At 41.0% G+C, this 22,915-nt stretch overlaps 1 protein-coding gene across 1 annotated transcript in view; it reads left to right on the plus strand.

Moving 5' to 3' along the window:
* ccdc88b (coiled-coil domain containing 88B) overlaps positions 1-22,915 on the plus strand; it is a 58,996-nt gene that overhangs the window by 31,364 nt on the left and 4,717 nt on the right. Inside the window, 12 exon segments of the mRNA XM_034690681.1 lie at positions 26-237; positions 830-1,009; positions 3,262-3,602; positions 3,748-3,907; positions 6,488-6,886; positions 9,028-9,075; positions 9,077-9,190; positions 12,603-12,880; positions 13,121-13,264; positions 14,803-14,989; positions 17,592-17,737; positions 22,778-22,885. Of these exon segments, the coding sequence (XP_034546572.1) occupies positions 26-237; positions 830-1,009; positions 3,262-3,602; positions 3,748-3,907; positions 6,488-6,886; positions 9,028-9,075; positions 9,077-9,190; positions 12,603-12,880; positions 13,121-13,264; positions 14,803-14,989; positions 17,592-17,737; positions 22,778-22,885 (2,317 nt within the window).

A 22,915-nucleotide genomic window follows, 5' to 3' on the forward strand; every position in this document is an offset into this window, starting at 1 on the left:
CACCAGACTGGGTGTTCCCTGTCTGGTGCTGATTTGGAGATTCTGACAAACCGACTCAAGGAGACTCAGGAAGAGGCTGACAGACATGCTTTGGTGGCCCAAAACCTGCGCTTCAAGCTGGGGGAGCAGAGCAAAAAATCCTGGGAGGCTGAGCAGAGGCTGGTGGTCCTGGAGGCCGAACTGCTGCATCTGAAGAAGGCTGCAGAGAGTCTGGGAGATGCCCGCAGACAGTTAGAGGTATGGATTGATGGATGGATGGATGGATGGATGGATGGATGGATTGCAGGATGGACTAATTGATTGGTTGGTGCTTGGTAAGATGGATAGATACAGTATGTGTATGAGTAGAGGATAAAAGATGTGAGGAGACAGACAGGTGGATGGGTTATGGCTGGATGCATGATTAAACAGATGGATGGATGGATGGATGGATGGATGGATGGATGGATGGATGGATGGATGGATGGATGGATGGATGGATGGATGGATGGATGGATGGATGGAAGGATGGAAGGATGATAGATAGTTAAGTTGGTGGATTGAAAGACTATACTACCTTTTTGTGGTGCAATTTATTAAAATTAATTGCTTAACAATGTATTAGTTGAACACAGGGAGCTTTCTCTGAAGGCTTTGATTAAGTTTATGCCAAGACAAACAAACAATGTCCCATGAAATTTGACAAAATCAGCAAAGAGATACAAGGTACCTCTTTGTTCACATGGGGCACCAAAATCAACTCAAGCATAAAGTTCCTCACAGGAGCTTTAACATTAAGTAGTCTATTTTACTGGACACACAGCTCAATATCCTACCATTGTTTCCTCAGGCTCTTCAGTCAGAAGGTCTGGTTATGGAGGAGGAGTTGTGCCGCCTACGAAGCCAAGCAGAGCTACACAGGATGCAGACCACAGTCATCGCCACCCTGGAGGGAGAGCGGGCTGCACTGGAGAGAGACAGGGACACAATGCGCAGCACCATAGACACCCTGCGCATTGCCCAGCGCAAGGTTAAAGAATTCACGAACACACACACACACACACACACACACACACACACACACACACACACACACACACACACACACACACACACACACACACACACACACACACACACACACACACACACACACACACTATGCAGCTGTGCAGCTGTGACACCAAACATTTTCATGAATACAGCAGATGTCATTTTACTTAAGGGAAGATGGACAAGGGAGTTGAAATAACAGGGAGTTTTTATTCGTAGCCCAAATCCCCAGTGACACAAACTCATTTAATTCTAAAAAGTTGATCTAATTATTCTGTAATCTCTTTAAATAAAACTTGGTTACATTAAACACACTACATTAGATAGGGCTCTTCTTGCCAAATAAATGTCTCTTGTCTTGCACTCATATCTGAAATCTAATTATATTACTGCACAGAGAAATTGTCCTGCAGGATTGGGATTTAAAAACATGAAGTGAAACAGATGATACAAGCTGCTCAACATATTTTACAGTCCCAAGACTGAGCCTGCGTTGACCCGCTTTTTACGATTATAGGCAAGAAACATACCCAAATCCACAAGAGCTATCTGAGGTCACAGGGAGGCTGCAGCTACAAGTATATGCTTAGATTAAAATGACCTTTTTTAAACACTTACCTGCAGGATATAGACATATATTTCCAGGGGGGAAAAGTGACAAAATTCAGTCTTAAATGTGCTTTTTGCAGTAAAATTGCAAGACATTACAGAAACTGCATGGTAAGGAAAAAAGCTTTGCTAAGTCAGCATTGAGAAATACCATCAAAAGATTCATGAATACCTCCCATTCAGAGAGCGTTGTACATAATCCTTCTTGTGATATTACAATATGCAACAGCATTACCCGGCCCTCCTCCTCTAAAGAAAAGCCCAATTCTATATTGTAGATGTTGTTCGAGTTCAGTTGCTACACAAACATTACACACATAAATCTGTTAAATGCATTCCGTGTAAGTGCAGAAAATACACAGCTAGTTTTTAACATGGAAAGGAATTAAATAAAACATTAAACAGCAGATAGTGGTGGTTCCCTTTAATATCTAAAGACTTAAAAACAATCCGCTCTTAGTGTTACAACAAAGAAAAAACAGTGCCATCCTTTTGACTTATGAATAAAACAACTCCAGTTGTACATTAGCACAGCCAGCATCAGAAACAAAATTGCTTCATTCCATAGCTTGATAATTTACTTTGTAAAACTGAATAGTTTTCAGTTATGTTTGAGGTAGGCTTTCTACTCTTACCACCGGCATTAGAAGTAAGGGCAAATTTATGGAGATTATGAAGTGTGTGTTAAATGAAACATAAAGTGCACTCTAGTCCTTTCAGCTTTAGGGGTAAATAAAACCCAAATAAGAAATTACTGCTCATCCACATCCCTTTCTTTTCCTTTGCGCTGCACTACAATGAAATGTTGTGTTTACTTGGTCATTTCATGCAGAAAATTTGAACTCTTGGAAATGTCACAAATATTAATTTAGATTTTTTTTAGGCACTTCATCTCTACAGTTGAAATATAAATACATTAGTTACATTCTGCCAATGACCCATATTAACATTACTTCAATGCAGGACTTTCTCTTACAAAATAGTAACTGAATGGCATTGTTACATCTTTTATAGAAGATACGGATCTGAGTACTTACACTGTAAGACTGACACTGATCTATACCCAGTCTTCCTAGACATCTGAACCCCACAGGCTACTTTCAACTGATCTCTGACTGAACATTTAGAAAAATATGTAAAGAGAAGAACCAGGTTCAAAGTTCTAACTCTATTTTCACATAAGGCTAATTAGTCAGAGCTGGTTTTAGTAGTCTGAAATTAATATTAATGGATTTCCTTCTAAGATGCTCCGCTCTGGTTGAATGATGTGATCTCTTGTGTCTGGTCTAAAGCTGTGCACCTTTTGAAGGATTTTGTGATATGAATTTTAATCATGACATGTTTTTTTAAAGGTTCACTTATAACACGGTATAGTATAGGTAGCTGTGACTGTTAAATATTATTCAACTTTCAGTTCCTTGTGCTAGTTACTGGTCTCACTTTTAGATAAATGTATTTTTGATGGTATTCAAATGCTGTTATTTTTGTTCAGTTGCTTTCTGAAAACACAAATGCACTCTTAAAATACACCTGGAGATGCTTTTTTCTGACCAATGCCTTAATTAGTTTGGTAAAAAACAAAACAAAGATGAATAAAATCCTTGTTTTCTGTTCTACCAGGGTGACCAGTTGGAGCTCACAGTTCAGGCCCTCAGGTCAGAGCTGGAACGTCAAGGGCGGGGTTTGGAGACATCTCGTCGTCGGGAGGAGGAGCTAGACGGGGAGCTCCGCGAGGCCACACTGGAGGCTGAATCTCTGGCCCGGGCACGAGACCAGGCTCTGCTGGAGGCATCTCGGCTTGAGCAGGAGAAAGAGGTGTGCCAGTCAGAACTCGATGGCCAAAAGAAGGAGGGGAGGCAGAGAGAGAGGGAGGCGGGCAGGCTGAGGCAGCAGCTGGAGAGCACGACCCTGGCCCTGGAGCACAGCAACCAGAGAGCTCGAGCTCTGGACGCTGAACACAGGTTTGCGCACTTAACCTCCATCACAAGCTCAGGCACACAATTAACTTTACAAAGCTGTGGAGACAGATACTTGGCTGCACTGTGCATTTATCTATAATGTCAACTTTATCTTCAGTCAACCTGTGTTTGACCTGTGTGTGTGTAGACGTGTGTGTCAGCAGCTGTCGGATTCCAAGGAGCTCTGCACTCGGCTACAGGACCTGGAGAAAGAGCTTGGCACTCGACTGACCAGCGTGGAGGAGAGTAAACAGCACCTGCAGGAGCAGTGTGCAGACGCTCAGGCCAAGATTACTTCATTGTCCCAGGTGTGTGTGACATGGTTCAGAAATGATCACGGCAGTCACTGACAGAACGTCTATTAAGGGATTTATTAAAGCATTAACTCACCAAAACTTAGCAGCGGTACCATCTGACCCAAGACGGCAAAAATTACCTTTACAAACTGAGCTTTGTCCCTATGATTCAAATTCATGGTCCACACTGGTATGTCTTTATGTCTGTGCAGTATACTTATGTAGTTTGTATTGTAAAATTCAGTATACTGCAGTGTTTGCAGATTGCACACAAAATTGGCAAGATTATTCTTTGTGTTGTTGATAGACAGCATTTCTCCTCAATGCAATGCAGAAGGGAAGTTAAAACATGTGGAAGAGATTAAGGCTACAGGAACAAAATTATTTCTGGTGCTGCTTTCTCCTAGTTAAGTGTTACTGGCTGTCCCACTTTTATAGATGTCAGACTGTAAATTGCTGCATTGTGTGAACATCAGCAGCATGTTGCACCAGCTGTGCGTAAGTTCAAACATAGCCTAGTTTGAACGTAATTTACATTTAGGATGGAGTTTACACTCTACTAACGTTTTGGGCGTTGCACCAGCTGAGATAGTGCCAACGTGAGACTAAGTTGTAACTTAATTCTTACACTTGGCTCCTAGTAGGTGTAAAGTGCTCCGTACAGTATATCGGCTGCCATGGCGCGTCGTTTTGAAAAGTGGGATGATGAGGAGATACAGAGGGTCCTCCCAGCTATATGACGTCTGCAACGTGATATCCGCGAGAGATTGAATCCTTTGGAAAAATATGATGATCAAGATTTGCCCTCCTATGATTAACATATGTTGTAGTTGATAATTGTACCACTCGATGTCACTTTTATTATACACACTGTAGATTAATGATTTAGACTGTATTTATCATTACTTTAGTTTGATTCAGCTGTTGGTCAGTTCTGAGAAGATTAGGCACGAAAGATAACAATGCATCAAAATTGGTGCTTTCCTCTGATTGGCTGCTGGAAGTGTATACGTCATATCTGCGACAATGTTTTGGTTAGTTTGGACGTTACTGTCTACTAGTTAAGATGAACCTTACGTCTCCGTGGTGAAACCAAACAATGACACAACTTAAGTTACAAACTAACTAGTTTCAACGTTTGGTTTAGTGAGGACTTTACACCCTAACTTAGGACACAACTTACACACAGCTGGTGCAACAGGCTGCAGACGTTTATCTTTTATATTCAGAAAGAATCCCTATATTTCATAGGTATATGTGAGGGTCTGGCTATAGAGATGAGAGGGGATTATTTCTTGTGTTGTGTATGTTGACCTGTGATATCATGTTAAAAAGACCTTGATTTCAAAAACAAACTTTAGATACCATAGTGCTAGTGATCTTCAATCATCCATAATACAATACAAAAATCCCAATGCCCTTTGTAAAGTTTGTAAAGGGAATGAGGGTGACAGTTGTATGACATTAAGTAGTGTTATAGTCAAGACCACATTAACCGAGACCAAGTTATGTCCGAGACCAGAGTGCACCGAGACCAGGAGAAGACCAAGACATTTAGGGATCGAGACCGAGTCAAGACCAAGATCAAGGCAGGGCAAGACCGAGACAAGACCAAGACCATATACACTGCTCAAAAAAATAAAGGGAACACTTAAACAACCCACCCTAGATCACGATTAATGAAATATTCCAGTTGAAAATCTTTATTTATTACAAAGTGGAATTTGTTGAGAACCAAATAACATAAAAATGATCAATGGAAATCAAAATCATTAACCCATGGAGGTCTGGATTCAGAATCATCTGGATGAGCTGCACTACCTGAGCAAATTCTGTGGGTTGCAGACACCGCCGCATGCTACCTCTAGAGGTGAGGGCACTGGTAAATGCAAAAGTGACCAAAAATCCGGCAGAAAGGAAGAGGACAGGGAAATGGTCTGTGGCCTCCACCTGCAGAACCATTCCTTTATAGGGGTTGTCTTGCTAATTGCCTCTTATTTTCACCTGTTGTCTGTTCCATTTGCACAACAGCAGGTGAAAACGAGTCACAATAAGTGTTGCTTCCTAACTGGACAGGTTGATATTACAGAAGTGTGATTGATTTCGAGTTACAATGTCATTTTGAAGTGTTCCCTTATTTTTTTTGAGCAGCGTATATCAATGAAAATCATCATGAGAGTTAACAAAATAAAAGACTTCTGTTTATTTTATTTACCTTTGCTTTGAATACTATTGACAGCAACAAACAAGGTTTGGTTTTGTCTTTGTTGCCTTTCTTTTGACTCCTTAAGTTTCTTTTTTCTCTTATCACAGTAATGACAGGGACACAGAGTGGATCAGTGGTGGTCTCGACCGGTCTTGATATAAAATACGGAGTCTGCCCAGTCTGAGACCGAGACAAGACCGAGTAAAATGCTTTCGATTCTGAGACGAGACCGAGACCTGAAATTAGTTGGCCTCGAGACCAAGACCAGTCTCGAGTACTACAAGACTAACATTTAGTATACATAGATGTTCCTATTATGCCACTGTGATTTTCCCCACTGATTGTCATCTTTGAACACTGTATTGCTTTCATCTCTTACACATCAGGAACTATCAAAGGAGCAGGCGCATTCTCAGGAACTTTGTGCTCAAGTTGAACGTCTCATTGATAAACTGCAAGAAGGCGAGGCTGTACTTGAGAAGACAACTGATTCACTCAACCAATCACAGGAGATAATCCAGTCGCTCTCCCAGAGCCTGAAGAAAAGTGAATCTCTTCTCCAGTTGGAGAAGAGACGACAAAGTGCTGAGGTTGATGCTGCGTCTCATTCAAATTCAAACTCTTCAAACGCAACACATATCAGTCAGCCCGACACAGAGGAGACGTCACATCAGGATCAATCCTCTGAAGCAGGCAAAGGTCACGATCTTTCTGTTCCTCATGAGGATGCCTTAGGAGAGACTGAGAGGCAGCTGAGTGAGAGGTTGACAGAGCTGGAGAAAGAGGTGTGTATCTGTGTCTAATATATTTCTGTGATAGATTTTTTCTAGGTGTGAGCCTTTGAATCCAATTTGCAGGATTTCTGTGTAGTTCAGCTCAAACTCTATGTAATGGAGATGATCTATATCTATATATGTTGAAATTCTTGCTCTAGGGATGCTTGACGATTATCAGCTCATAGTAGGCCTCCGCTTCTCTGAGTGCAGCACTTTATTTCCAGAACCACTGCTTTATCTCTGCTCATCAGTTTTATAATGTCACCTCGGCTACAGTTAATCTTCCTTATCTCGTCTGGTGCTCTGGTACTAGAGCTTTTACTCTCTCCCAAATACACACACACACACACACACCACACACCAACACACACACACACACACACACACACACACACACACACACACACACACACACACACACACACACAGAACCCCACACAAACTCTTACATAAGCAGAAGAGGCATCTCAAGCACTGCCGAGGTTGGGAATTTCTTTCAGCAGGGATGGTCTATTAACACAGGTGGGACTTTTAGATCAGAATGAACGCAGCATGGCATTATCACCTTACTTGTCGAACTTCTGGTCCTACCTGTACATAAGTCCAGGTGCATTTGTTGATGCATGCATGGCCTAGCATTTGCTGGAGATGATTTGTCAAAGTTAAACCTCAAGTTAAACACTGTAAAACTAATTGGTTTCAAGTAAAACTCTTGCATTCAAATACTAGTCAAAATTCAGTGGCATCATCAGGAAAATGACACGAAAGATACAAAGTAAGGGGCCTGTATAAGTGATATTATTCATATTTAAACATTATTTTCACTGCCTGAAGTGGAGCTGATTTCATTTCCCTTTTTCAGTTCTTTGTGTTACTCTAGTGGCTCAAAACTGTCAAAGGGTCATAAGATAAACCTGAGGGGTCACATGAGGATTAATGGGAGAGGAATGACAAGAAAGAGAAATCCTGCTTCACTTACGTGTAATCATTTTATAGGCTTCTTTTTCTTATCTTAGCCCTCTTTTTTGGTTAATACTTGATAAATTTGACCTCTTTCAGCCTTAAAAAGGCACTTCAATTAAACCATCCTAAAAGTGTAAAGGTAAAGATGTGCTTCAGTGTACCTGCTGAAAATCATTGGAAATGAGAGCACTTTTTTAAGAGGTCTTTTTTTAGAGGTAAAATCATATTCGTATAAAAACAAAAAAGAACCTCTAAATCAAGGCAGTGGAGTAAATGTAAAATATTCTTTCTGAATGTCATGAAACAGAAGCAGAAAGCCACTTCAGTGGAAAAACAAGTAACTAAAAACGATACTTTGATACAGCACTGTACTAATTGTACATATTTACCTTCCGCTGCTGACACCAGTGAGCAGACTTGTGAGGTGAAAAGGCAGAAAATCTTTGAAAGCCTGTGAAAAAGGTAGAAATCCCCTGTGTAGCAGTATGATTCAGTCAGGTACCTGTGCTGAAAGAACTGTGAAAGAATTGAAAATGAAAGAAAAAAGAGCTGTGCCACAACAAAACTGAACTCCAGACCTTTGAATGACTCACATATTAAATAAGCTGCCGTTGTGCCAGTACCTGAGACATAGTCAAATCATACACTGTTTTATATTCTTTATTGAGCCGAGCTGTGGGTGCAAGCTAATAAAAACACCAAATTTGATACTTTCAGTGTTTTTGGTAATACAGCAGTGTCTGTTAATTAGTAACATACTTATCACAATACATGATCAACAAACCACTTGATTTATCAGAGCAGATTCCACAATCAGGAGTCCACAAATTAGTGAGCAGATTGGCTGATTTGATTCTACCATTCTATGCCTGCACAGAGATTTCAATAACTGAAATCCAGCAGTCACAATAACAGATGTGCATCAGTAAATCTATTTTGAGCCCAAGTGTTATAGTTCTGCATGCAACACACAAGATGAATTCTTCTCTGTATTTATAGATTGACACAATTGTCATACAGCTGCTACCTGACTGCAAGTGCTTTGAAAGGTCACCTGCAGATTCTGAGTGCAAACAGTATAAATATTTAGTGTGGTTTTGTCACTTTAAAGGTAGCATAGCCCTTGATACAATAGTTGCTGTACATGGCTCTGGATGATATCTTAGAATGATGTTTTCTTCCCTCAGAAAGCGGTGGCAGTTGCAGCACAGGAGGCTTTGCTGACCCGGTTGTCCCCAGTCTCAGGAGGCATGTGAGCACCTTAAGGAGCAGCTGGAGGCTCTGCGCCGGAACTCCCTCAGCCTGCAGGACTCATGCACCCAGCTACAGACTCTTAACACCCAGCTACAGGTGAGCAATAACATGCATAAGAAGCATGAATCAGCCTGAACACTTGGTAATCAAAAAGCTTGTTTTGACTCAAGGTTGTTGTATTTTTTTCTACCACTTGGTTCCTGAAAATACAGCAACTCCTGATCATTACATCCTAACAACACATTTCAAAATGTTAACATAGTTTTTAGGAATATAATAAATTGCTGCTTGATTGGAAAAGACGTCTGATTTTCAACTGTGCTAGTGGTGTGTTCAGACATCAAGGGAATTTGGTCTAGGGATTAATGGGTTATAATTACCCTGGTGAGCTTTTCACTTTATCAGCATCATGGCAAAATCTCAACCAGGCCAATACCTGGGTTTACGCTCAAGGGACAATAAAACTGTTGATGCATTAATTTATAAGCTGACTGTAAGCATGCAAATATACAAAACTAAAATGGTAAAATTTGACCCCCTATCATTCGCTGTTAGCATGCTAACATTTTGACGTTAGTATCATCTCCAAGCACTGCAACCTTATTAAGTAGCTGTGGCTCATATGTGGCAGTAGACTGAGTACTTACAGTGAAACATATTCTTCTGTGCATTTCTTCTGTTACAAAATCATTCTCACCCTGATCCTAGGGTTAGGGTTAGGGTTAGGATTGTGATTAGGTTAGGGTTAGGGTTAGGGTTTTGATTAGGGTTAGGGTTAGGGTTATGATTAGGGTTAGGGTTAGGATTAGGGTTAGGATTAGGATTAGGGTTAGGGTTAGGGTTAGGGTTAGGATTGTGATAAGGGTTAGGGTTAGGGTTTTGATTAGGGTAAGGGTTAGGGTTATGATTAGGGTTATGATTAGGGTTGAGATTAGGGTTAGGATTAGTGTTAGGGTTAGGATTAGGGTTGGGGTTAGGGGTTTGATTAGGGTTAGGGTTAGGATTAGGGTTAGGGTTAGGGTTAGGATTGTGATTAGGGTTAGGGTTAGGGTTAGGGTTTTGATTAGGGTTAGGGTTAGGGTTATGATTAGGGTTGAGATTAGGGTTAGGATTAGTGTTAGGGTTAGGATTAGGGTTAGGGTTAGGATTAGGGTTAGGATTAGGGTTAGGATTAGGGTTAGGGTTAGGATTGTGATTAGGGTTAGGATTGTGATTAGGGTTAGGGTTAGGGTTTTGATTAGGGTTAGGGTTAGGGTTAGGATTGTGATTAGGGTTAGGGTTAGGGTTAGGGTTATGATTAGGGTTGAGATTAGGGTTAGGATTAGTGTTAGGGTTAGGATTAGGGTTAGGGTTAGGATTAGGGTTAGGATTAGGGTTAGGGTTAGGATTAGGGTTAGGGTTATGATTAGGGTTAAGATTAGGGTTAGGATTAGGGGTTAGGATTAGGGTTAGGGTTAGGATTAGGGTTAGGGTTATGATTAGGGTTAAGATTAGGGTTAAGATTAGGGTTAAGATTAGGGTTAGGGTTAGGGTTAGGATTAGGGTTAGGGTTAGGGTTAGGATTAGGGTTAGGATTAGGGTAAGGGTTAAGATTAGGGTTAGGGTTAGGATTAGGGTTAGGACTAGGGTTAGGGTTAGGGTTAGGGTTAGGATTAGGGTTAGGGTTAGGATTAGGGTTAGGATTAGGATTAGGGTTAGGATTAGGGTTTGGGTTAGGGTTAGGATTAGGGTTAGGATTAGGGTTGGGATTAGGGTTAGGGTTAGGGTAGGATTAGGTTTAGGGTTAGGGTTAGGGTTAGGATTAGGGTTAGGGTTAGGGTTAGGGTTAGGGTTGGGATTAGGGTTAGGGTTAGGATTAGGGTTAGGTTTAGAACCAGATCTAAACTAAAGCATACAGAACTAGAACCAAACTCATGCAAACAGAACCAGAATCAAACTCAACCAGAACCAAACCAGAACCAAACCAGAACCAAAACCAGAACCAAACCAGAACCCTAATAGAACTGAACCAGAACCGACCCAGAACCGAACCAGACCCGAACCAGAACCGAACCAGAAACGTACTAGAACTGAACCAGAACTGAACCAGAACCGAACAGAACCATACCAGAACCGAACCAGAGTTGAACCAGAACCGAACCAGACCCGAACCAGAACTGAACCAGGACCGAACCAGAACTGAACCAGAACCGAACCGAACCCAACCAGAACCGAATCAGAACCGAACCAGAACCGTACCAGAACCATACCAGAACCGAACCAGACTTGAACCAGAACCGAACCAGAGCCGAACCGGAACCGAATCGGAACCGAACCGAACCAGAACTGAAGCAGAACCGAACCAGAACCGAATCAGAACCGAATCAGATCCGAACCAGAACCGTACCAGAACCGAACCAGACGTGAACCAGAATCGAACCAGAACAGAACCGAACCAGAACCTTACCAGAACAGAACCAGAACCGAACCAGAACCAAACTCAAGCAAACAGAACCAGAACTAACTCAGGTAAACCGAACCAGAACCAAACTCAAGCAAACAGAACCAGAGCAGAACCGAACCAGAACCTTACCAGAACAGAACCAGAACCGAACCAGAACCAAACTCAAGCAAACAGAACCAGAACCAACTCAGGTAAACCGAACCAGAACCAAACTCAAGCAAACAGAACCAGAACCAAACTCAAGCAAACATTATTAATGTCCTCAGGTTGGTATTGAGAAAAATCAGATGAGCCAGCTTGGATGGGCTGATCCGATTTCTCCTCTCAGTGAGTATTTGCCCGGTCTTTAAGAAGACTCTCTCTGAAGGAACAGATGAAGCCACGATACACAGCCTCCCCTCCATCACCTGTATCCTATATCCTCACATATGATTGGCCACATGGCCGCCATGCTGACCAATCAAAACAAAGTTCTGCTGTGAGCAGAGCTGGGGCTGAGCACTGAGAGAGCTAAGGAGGGAAAGGAAAAAACTGGGAGCCGGCTCTCTCTTGATGCGAGCCGGCTCTTCTGATTCACTATAAAGCATCGGCTCTCAGAGCCGCAGCTTTTGATCATGACACATCACTACTGTGCTTAATCTGTGTTACAATTATGAGGGGGCCATGGACAATTTTCTCACCTGTAAGGGGTCCCTGGCTATTCTATTATCAATTTGCCATCATTTTTAAGTATGTAAGAGATGATTTCATTGATAGCCATAGACTACATGTCTTTCAATGTAGACTTCCACTGAGAGGAACATATTAGACTATTTAGGAACTAAATTAGGAACTAAATTTAGACGGTCATACCAGCTTGATCATCAATGAAAATGTCCTGGAAATGTCCTGGAAAATGATCTCTGGAAAAGAGTGGGAACCCTGTACTAGCAGTCAAAGCTCAGCAGAGTGGTAACATAGTGCCGGTTGGTGAACAGGAAGAACCTATTGTAAATTGTGTTGCATGGATTGTTAACTTGCTGTTAGCCTCAAGACATGTTCTCACTCCACCATCAACACAAACAGGTGGAGCAAGCATCCCTAAACTCCCAGCATGCAACAGTGCTCGCTCGCTGCAGTGAGAGCGAGGCCCGCTGTGCGACTCTGGAGGCCGAGTCCAAAGTATGGGCACGGGAGCGAGAGGAGTCAGTGGCGAGGACTGAGGCTCTGAGGCGGGACCACGAGAGGATGATGGCGCTGCAGCAGCGGCAGGAGGTGGAGCTGGAGGAACTGCTGGACAAACAGTCACAGCTGAGGAGCAACAACCGCAGCCTGGAGGCCCAGCACAGGGAGCTGGAGTCAAGGTACAAAAACACGCTAACTCCAGTTATACCTATTTACGAATGGAAAAACAGGGCATTGTAACGGTAGAGTGTTTACCCTTTTTTTTTTTAGGTCATTTCAAATGAGAATGCACCTAAGACCAACAAACAAATCCACAAACACAACTTGAATCCTTCAGGGACACGCTCCTTTCCCCTTCTGTCACACATTTAAGCCATATTTCCTTTTTAAAAGATGAATGTTGTGTTTGTAATCTGTAGGTACAAGAAGCTCCTGGATAGTAAAACCCAGCTTGAGGAGCGGGAGCAGGAGATAAAGATGGAGAAAGAGGCGATGGAAGCAGAGGCCCAAAGGAGACTGGAGAGAGAAAGAGAGCTGGAGAGGCTGAAAGAAGACAGCGAGAGGTGAAAAAATATGCTCACAAGTCATCCTGTTCAGAATAACATTCATGAAATCTCATTAACTTTCACTGCTCTTCTCTCTCTCGCTGCATGCATGTTATTTGAATATGGAGAGAAATCCAGGAATTGGTTTGAATGTGCTTGCAAAATGTTTCCCATTCAAGGAGTTTGGGCAGAAAGAAACAGCATAGAAAGAGAAGGCACAAAACATAAAATCATGAAGACTAGTCAAACAAAGATTTCAGGTCTAAAATGGTTACAAGTGCTTCTAACATTTTATCTTCTGATCTGTGAGGCAGCACACAGCTCAAAATGTTGAAGATAAAACTAACGATTGCACATATATTTTGAAAAGATGTATAACCATGTGAAGTAATGCAACATTTCAATGAAACCATGTCAGAAACATTAAGTGATTATAACAAAAAAGAATCATTAGATATCAACATGACCATATAAGAGCTCATTTATACAGGGAATTATCACTTGACTGTGCTGCTCCTCTCAGCTTCACCAAGCTTTACAGTGAGCCACAGCTCATAACTTAGCGCTCTGACACATGTTCGGTGTTCTGGTTCACCCTCATAGCTTTCATAGAGGATTTTTGTTTTCTGATTTCAGCTGTAAAGAAAAACTACTGCACAGAACAAGCTCTGCTCCAGACAGCAGAATAACAAAGTTAACAGCTTGCTGGTGTATAAAATGGAGCATTTAGCAGCTAAAGAGCAGATATGTCCCTCAGGAGAGGCTAAAGACCAAAACAGATAAAAGAGAGTGGACTCCAAATTAAACACAACTCAGAATGAATGGTAATGTTGCTCTGTAATTGCTTGATGTGTAAATAAAAGGCTGTTCATAGAGTTTGAAGGTAAGGAAAACGTTAATGGTCTGACTCACTGTGCCCATGTTACACAAAGAAAACAAAATGTTACTGCAAGTTTAAAGAAAAACTAGTGGTAGATAAATTGCTACTGACAAAAATAATACGTGTTTTTTTATGTCTCTGATGGCATTATTATTTTATTTTGGGCTGTTGCTCAGCAAAACAAGATATCTAAAGCTGACAACACAGGCTCTGATAGCTGGAAATATTCAGTTTAAATGTACACCTACGCTTAAAGTTTTACTCCAAAACACTAATTACTGAGATTGATCATATTCCTCCACAGTTATCGTTAAGAGTTTCATCTCATCTCATCATCACAACATGAAACAAAGAAGAGTTTCTCCTCAATAATGCTCCTTTATTTTCAACCATTGTTCTTTTCAGCCACTTTGTCTGAGATGATGTCGGATTCATGTGTTGGTTGTTATCTGGCTTTGTGAAAACTCATCATGTTGTGTAATTATATAACAGGAGCTTCAGTTAGAGAGAGTACTGACCAAACAATGATACAGAGACAGGAGGAGTTAAGCCTATGTATGTATGTGTGTGTGTGTGTGTGTGTGTGTGTGTGTGTGTGTGTGTGTGTGTGTGTGTGTGTGTGTGTGTGTGTGTGTGTGTGTGTGTGTGTTTGTGTTTGTGTTTGCGTGTGTTGCAGGCTGCAGGCCCAGCAGAAGGAGTGGTTGGCGTCACAGGCAGAGCTGCTGGCTCAGGGCTCGGTGCTCAGGGGGGAGCTGAGCGCCTCCCAGCTGGAGCGGACACGGCTGGAGGGGGAACTCAGCGCCCTGAGGGAAACCAACCAGAGCCTGGACCTCGGCAACGCCCGCCTCACCAGCCAGTACCAAGTATTAACAAGACGCACACACATAACAGTGTTTATCTACACACCTGCAGACACACACAGGTGTTTTGTATTCAAGCTGCCAACTACTGAAATGCAAAATGGGGATTTAGTGCTTCATAGTGGAGACACTCAAATATATTACCCTCTAGAAATAAAAAAAAAAAAAAATTTATTCCAAGCATTATTGAGCAATTAAACACACTTTATTAGTAATTTACTGCTGGGTTTAGGGCATGTTTTACATAGTTGTGGTCAGGGTGGAACAACTATCAACTACTTCAAATCATGTGTGAGGAACAGTGAGTGGCTGATTTCTAATTATTGATTTGAAGCCAATTTCATCCTGACACACCAGGAAAAACTGATTTATTAGTTCAAACTGAAAATGAATACCAAGTAGCTCACAAGAACCATCTGTAGTACAGCTTCATTTTCCTCCTATTGCTGTCAAACAAGTGCTGAATATTTTTTTAAAATGTTGAGCATGTAAGAGAGTCCTCTTGTCAGCAGGATAAAATGAGTTGTAACGTATCTATGTCCTGAATCCTCTGACTAATAAAAACTACTACAGGGCTTTTTATCTGTTGTTTTGAAATCAAGATAAAACATACAAAGAAGCTGATAAATGGTAAATGGACTTTTACTTATAGCGTTTTTCTAGTCTGTCTGACCACTCAAAGCGCTTTTACTACTTGCTGCATTCACCCATTCATACCCATTCACTCGCTGATGGTAGCTGCTAATGTAAGGAACCATCAGTATTAGCTGATCTCTCATTTGTACACATTCACACACCGCTGAACAGCGTGAGCAATTTGGGATTCAGTGCCTTGCTCAAGGACACTTCGACATGTGACTGCCAGAGCTGGGATCAAACCGCCAACCTTCCGCTTGTAAGATGACTGACTCTACCCACTGAGCCACAGCCGCCCAAATTAATTTGCTTTAATTTGCTTTAATTTGAGTATCAAATTAGGATTTCCAGTTAGGACAGCACTAAGCTTTATTTGTGGAAGCTATACGTTTATTTTGGGTAAACAGAGTCGGATGAGGACATGGATCGCCCTCTGATGTCTGTAATGTTAACGTGAGCTGAAGCCATATTAGCTGAGTTTAGTATCAAGACTTGAAAGGGAGGAAAACTCTACCCTGACTCTGTAGAGATGAGATTTTGTATATCAACATGTTTGACTCATTAAGTATCACCTTGAATCTTACTGTTTTGGGTCTACACAACATTATGAGTTCCAGCTAGCAGAGTAATATTCACGCACATGATCTTCAAAACAACAACACATTGAGAAGTCTACAGTTATTAGTTCAAAGGAAATAAAAAATAAATTAGGTTAAAAGGTTCTGTTAACTTAGGATAGCTGTTTCTCCATGTTTTCAGTCTAAGGGTTTGACACTAATCACCTGCTGGTACACAGAAGCTTAATATTTACTGAACAAAGTTTGAGCTGATCTTATCAAAATGCTTCCAAACCCCCCCTTAAAAACTGTATTTTCTCAATTGTGGAATATTTAAATAGCTTTGTATGCTTGAGTAAAATTAACATGTAGAATCGGTATTCCCCTTTTTTGCCCAAAGTGTAAAAATATATTTTTTATTTCTTAATCATCATTTCTGTTTCAAGGAGCCACACTGGATACCTAATTGAGTCCCTGAAAGTTCTGCATTGAATACATTAGTCTGAATTTTAGAAATCAGACACTCAGGCTTCTCATTATGCTGCTCTGCAGAGGGAAAGCGGAGATGTGGAGAGGCAGCGCTTCTCTTTGATCCAAAGTTCAGTTTGAGGCCTGTGTGGTCTCACAATTAACCTGTTGTGGCCGCTGATATTACTGATGTGCCTAAATTGGACAGGACTGAGACTACAAAGGCAAAAATAATTGGAAACAGAATCACCTAAAAAAAATTGGGAAGGATGTTCACTAAAAGTTTGAATGTACCTTTTTGTTTAATCTTGCATAAAAGGGGTGGGCTTTTTCAGATTTCATAAAAAGTTGTGGTTTAAAGGCTGTTTTTCTTACTTCCAAAGCTTAATCAGATACTCTCATCTACAAAATGCTCAAAGATCAGCTCTCCTTCCCTTTTTACTTCCCACTTGGTGATTTTGTGTCGGCTATAAACAGAAAAAGGAAAATACACAGCAGCTGAATGACTCCCCAGGAGGATACAGGTTGGAGTTATTCACCTGCAGTCAGACAGTGTTGGTGCAACCTTCGTCAGGCTTATAAACAAAGTTTAAAGTCACCAAATTTTGCTTCTCCTTGCACTCATGTATCTTTCTTGTGATGTCTTTCACACTTTAGACTTTCAAAGTCTTTTTTTTTTTTGCTTCATCTTTTCAAAGCTGACACATTCAGCACAGCTGACCACTTTAAAACTAAATTAGAGTCAACTTGGATCATTCAATATTTATTTTGCTTGATCTGTCCCTGAACATTTTAGGATGTCTTGGGAACACAGTCATAGATAGCTCATGTTATCCGGCACACACACTTGGCAGAGTGTTATGCTAACAGAAGACATGTTGATTTTTATTCATCTCCCAAAATTGTGTTTTTCATTGTAACTTATGTTGATCTCATGTTTATAGCTGCTGACCCAGCTAAAGGGAAATATGGAGGAGGAGAATAGACATTTAGCAGATCAGAACCAGAGTCTGCTGAAGGAGAACCGGGCCCTACTGGAGCAGAGCCTGGAGCGCCGGGACCAGCATTACTCACAGCAGAGGGAGTCCCAGTCAGTACACACACACACACACACACACACACACACACACACACACACACACACACACACACACACCACACACACACACACACACACACACACACACACACACACACACACACACACACACACAGAAAAGCAATCCAGGTCACAGTTTTGGAAAGAAGGGTTACTAAAAGCTCTGAGTTTGTACACCCTGATGAACATCCTGGCTCTACAGTTCCAGGAACAGGATGAACTTTGTTCCAAGGTGAAGCACTGCTTTGGCCTGATGGTGAAGTCACATGCCCTATGTTCAGACTTTAGTTCTCAAGTTTGATTACAACCTGTGGCCCCTCTCCTGCATGTCACTCCCCACTCTCTCTCCCAGTTTCCTGCTCTATCCACTGTCTTATCCACTCTGAAGAAAGGTATAAAAGCCCAACTTTCATACTAGGTCAATTAATATGGCAACACACACATACTAAAGCTAAACTGCTTACTGGCAGGCTTTCTTCAACCAAGACAGAGTGTCTTTATTTATTTCTCTGTCTCCTTCCCCTGTGTTGAACCTGAAGAGGCTCTATGATACGCTCTGTCATTTCCTCATTCATGCAGTCTACAGTATATTCAAAGTGCACATTGAAGCACAGTCGTGTGGAAGTTTAGTTGTCATATCTTTAGAAACCTCAAAACCCTGGTTGTTTATCGTTTTTAAACCTCAGCATATCCTTTATTATCAAACTTGCCTAACAACAGAGACAGAAATCAGTTTTTTGCATTTAAATTTAAGACACACATGATTCATCTTCAGCTTAGACTCAAATCAGGTTGTAACACAGTCTGTGTTCACATCCAGCACATAAAAGCACTTCTTTATTGTTACGGTTTGACACTGTAAGAAAATAATTTAACAGTCCAACAGCACCCAGCAGTTGTCCTTTTAAATGACTTACAGTCTGGCAACAAATAAATCCAGAGCTAACAGTGATCATGCAGAGCTGGCTTCTCCATTTATGTCTAATGAGCCAAATTGCTCCTACGCTACAAATTTCTTTTGCAGGTAATTTAAGACTTTCATTCTTCCAAGAACAGACTGCTACGTCCACACAGTTTCCACTCATTTTTCTGCCTTTAGCACTTCACATCACAGCACATTTTAGTTCAGCACCCTGCCATGCAAGGTCTACAGCATTTTACACCAGTGAAAACAATTAGTCATGTTAAACAGCTCGGATTCAGACCCACATAAATGCTCTCTGAATTCACAAAGGTAAGGAAAGGAACTGGTTATTGCATGTTAGGGTAATTAGATGAACACAGTAGGATGAAGGATCTATGCTTCGAAGGATGTATGTTTTACAGTAAAAACAAAGCTAGTATATTAAAGAAGAAAAATCTGTTTAGCAGATGACCTCTATGTCCAGCCCTCAGGAAAAATGATGGTTTGCAGTTTTTTAACATCACAGTTTTAGGATGAATAGCACTGCTGTACGTTTTCTGACTTGAATCACTTGACTCCTACAGCTTTTGAATGCACAAAAAAACCCATAGAAACGTATTCAAATGGATTGCTGTTTTTCAGTCATTTATTAAACGCACTCCAATAAAAAAAACGAATCAGAACTCAAAACTCAGAAAAAACCTCAGAATACAAAACTGCAATTTTTCTCTTTCCTAAAGCTTTACGTGACCCCTCAGCAGACTCCCACATCAGTCCTCTCACTACTGATTTATTAGATTAGCTTTTATCAACTCACGGTTTAAAGTTAAGAACCAAAGGTGTACATTGCATTTTTTTAACAGTTTATCTAAACTGGAGTGTTTACTCCTGCAGCTCAGGTTATTGGAGCAGAAAACACAGGAGTCTGTCTTCAGCCAAGTAAACTGTGGTGTGGTTTATTAAAAATGAGAATTTAATCCAAGCTAACAACAGGATACGAGTCTAAACAGAGTTTCAGGGGGGCGAGTGTTATTATATCATAGCCAGCAGTTTCTGTTGCAAAAACCGGCCTTAAAAAGTATGAACAAGGTAAATTGATCTCAGTTGAAGATCGTATGAGAATACCAAAACAGTCTATTTAATGTGCTGGTTATTTTTAGATGCTGTATGATGTGTGTACCAAAACTCAGCAAACATTGCAGGCTTGGTTTGATTTTTTGTTTATATGTGTAATTTCTCTCTGAAGTGGGGTTGTATGATGTACTTGTCAATAGTAATTATATTACTAGCAAGGCCATCAACCGCTGCAGATGGGTTCAACTCCAACACATAATTTAGCTAAATATAAGAGACTCCAACCTAAACACTAATGTTGCTGTATGTGTACCCTCTACTTAGAAAACAATCAGTGCTCTACTTTGTACCAGACAGCCCATTTGTTTCTTCCCTATTCTGGGACACGACACATACATATTCCTCTCTCTAATGAACATAACACTCAATGAAGTCAAAAACTACACTTTACAGGCAACAGGATTTCCTGTATGTTATCTCCTATTTTCCCAGAAGGTGTATTTTGAAGGCCTTAGAGTTTAAAATACTATGTAGATCATTTGATTGACAAAAATCTCTTCTGTTTATGTTGGGGAAACGATGCAGTGACTTTGCCCTTTCAAGCTAATGTTGCACAGACATGTTGACTTCAGCAAACTCATGTGTTAAGAAGGGTCAGGAGCTCTTATACAAATAAATAGGGATGCACGGATCCTACTTTTTAGGTCCTGATATCAATACCTGGGCTTTGGTATCTGCCGATACCGATACTAGGCGATCCGATCCCGGTATTGATTTAACAATCTCTATTCCTTGTGGTCTGTGATTGTACTTCGGCAGTCAGAAATGTAACTTTGTGTGCGGGAAACACATTAAAATTAGAATCATGACAAGACATAATGCAATTGAGCTGACGTGTTCAGGTAGGCTGGGGTTCTGGCAGAGCAGTGTCAGAAACATTATTTACATGATGGTGAACTGTACCTGGGTTCCAAGTGCTAAACCACAGGAATCCCTTCATTTCAAGGATCTGGAACAATTAAATCCAATAACCTGTCCATTTTGTCACACTTTGAATCCATTTATAGAAGGTTTCTAGCTTCTTTGCAGTGCGCTACAGCTCACGTAGACTTCTTCCTTTGGGCTTCCATTATATTTTTCAGAGCGACTGCCATCCATTGAAACATAACCGCTGCACTTGTTGTAAATTTCTGGTGGAGTTGTTAGCAAAAGAAGCTTGCACCTGAACTGCAGAGCCTCTGTAGTTATCCTCCATCATGCTCCATCGGGCAATGCTCAGACCGGCTGCCACTGATGACGTAGGAGACGCACATGGCTGTTGTAAACACAAAAGCATAGAACTGAGATGAATAGATCTGCCATATGGATCGGCACTACATATCCGCCCCTTGTCACCGATATCCGATCTAGCTTTCTGAGTCCGATCTAGCTGATATCCGATACCAGGATCAGATCGGTGCATCCCTACAAATAAATGACTCCAAGTGGCCTCCAAGGCCTAAATGTAATTTACACATTTAAAGCTCCTGTGAGGAACTTTTAGTTTGCGTCACTTTTGGGGACCCTTGTGGACAAAGCAGTCTTTGCTTATTCTGTCCTCTATATGCTAAGTATTGTCCTCTGACAATTAGTCTCATTCTGCTGATTTTACAATCAAACGTGTCATTTATTGTGAATATTTAATGAGAGAAATGTAAAATAAGCGCTGTTCCCTCAGCTGTACGACTGGCACCTACCCCCTCACCGCTGTTTCAGGCATTAAATATCACAATATAGGAATTTTCAGTCCTGTCACTGATGACCTTGTCATAAAGAACCATCAGTATCAATTTTAGCCTGTTTCATAACTGGCAAAAAACTCCTCACAGGAGCTTTAAGATATGATAAGTTAATTTTCTGCTAAAAGCAAAGTTTTGGTTTGTATTTGAAACACATGAAGGAGGAGTTGAAACAGCCAACAGAAGGACACAAAAATGAAATTAAAAAAGTCTGCCATGTTTGTCATTTTTTACTTAGTGTATTCCAATGGCCAACCTTTGCTAATTAGTGCTAAACACACGGTACATCTGAAGCTGATGGGAATAGTTAGTTGGTTGTAAAGCAAAGTCAGAAGAGTTTTAACAAATTATCCTGGGGGGGACATAAAAGTCTGCATCAAATTCCACTACAATCTGCCTGATGGCTGCAGAGGGATTTTATTCTGCATCAGAGAAGAAGAACACTAATATTAAAATCTGAAACTATCATGCTGTTAATATAAAACATTTCTCTACTAGATAAATACAGTTACGCAGTTCAATAACATGTGGCTTGTGTTGAAATCAACACAGGAAGGAGTGTCTTTGTGTGATAATGAGGAACAGCCTTATAAAAGGATTCTCTTGACCTCTGTAAAAAGAGGAAAACATTTATCTGCAGTGAATCTATGCAGTCCTACAGCACCTCTCTTTATGGTTAGTCTATCCTCTCCAGTAACTGTTCAAAACACTTTTTTTAATGAAAATAATCCTGACGTGTTCCTAAGAGATTGCGGTCAGAATCAAGCTGACCAGCATACACTGCTGTCCCCAGACTTCTGTAGCTTATATTGCTTCAGGTCTTTATACTGGCCATCCCTTATCTCTCCTGCCTGTAGCTGTGTGTCAGTGACCAGCGGTCAGCTGGTGCCATCAGTGACTCTGTGTTGAGATGTCTTTCATTCAGTCAAGGTTTGCCGAGCCGCTGCTTTGCTTTATATTTGTCCACACCACAGCTCAAACATTGAACTCTTTACTCCCAGCATCAAACCAACATTAACATCCATGCACAGCCTCTACTCTGATCTGCTGCTTTGAAAACACTCCATTATTAACATCACTGCAAGATCCATTTCTTAGTAGAGCCTTCAAAGAATCTGCCTTATTTTTACACTATCAGAAATGTTACATCACATTTTCAATCTACTCGCACTGATAATGAATCTATAAAATGAATCAAACCCTTTCGAGCTCATTTTTTCTTCTTCTTCTTCTTCTGAGCTGCTTTGTTCTGACACTTCATATGTTTTCCTTCAGGGAGAAGCTGAGCGAGCTCCGTCGGGAGAAACAGAAGTTGGTGGAGAAGATTATGGATCAGTATAGAGTCCTCGAGCCAAGCATGCAACCTCCAGCTGGCAAAGCCAAGTACTGTATAAAAATATTACTCCGATATAT

Source organism: Notolabrus celidotus, chromosome 8, assembly GCF_009762535.1.
Source record: "Notolabrus celidotus isolate fNotCel1 chromosome 8, fNotCel1.pri, whole genome shotgun sequence".
NCBI classification, from domain to species: Eukaryota; Metazoa; Chordata; class Actinopteri; order Labriformes; family Labridae; genus Notolabrus; species Notolabrus celidotus.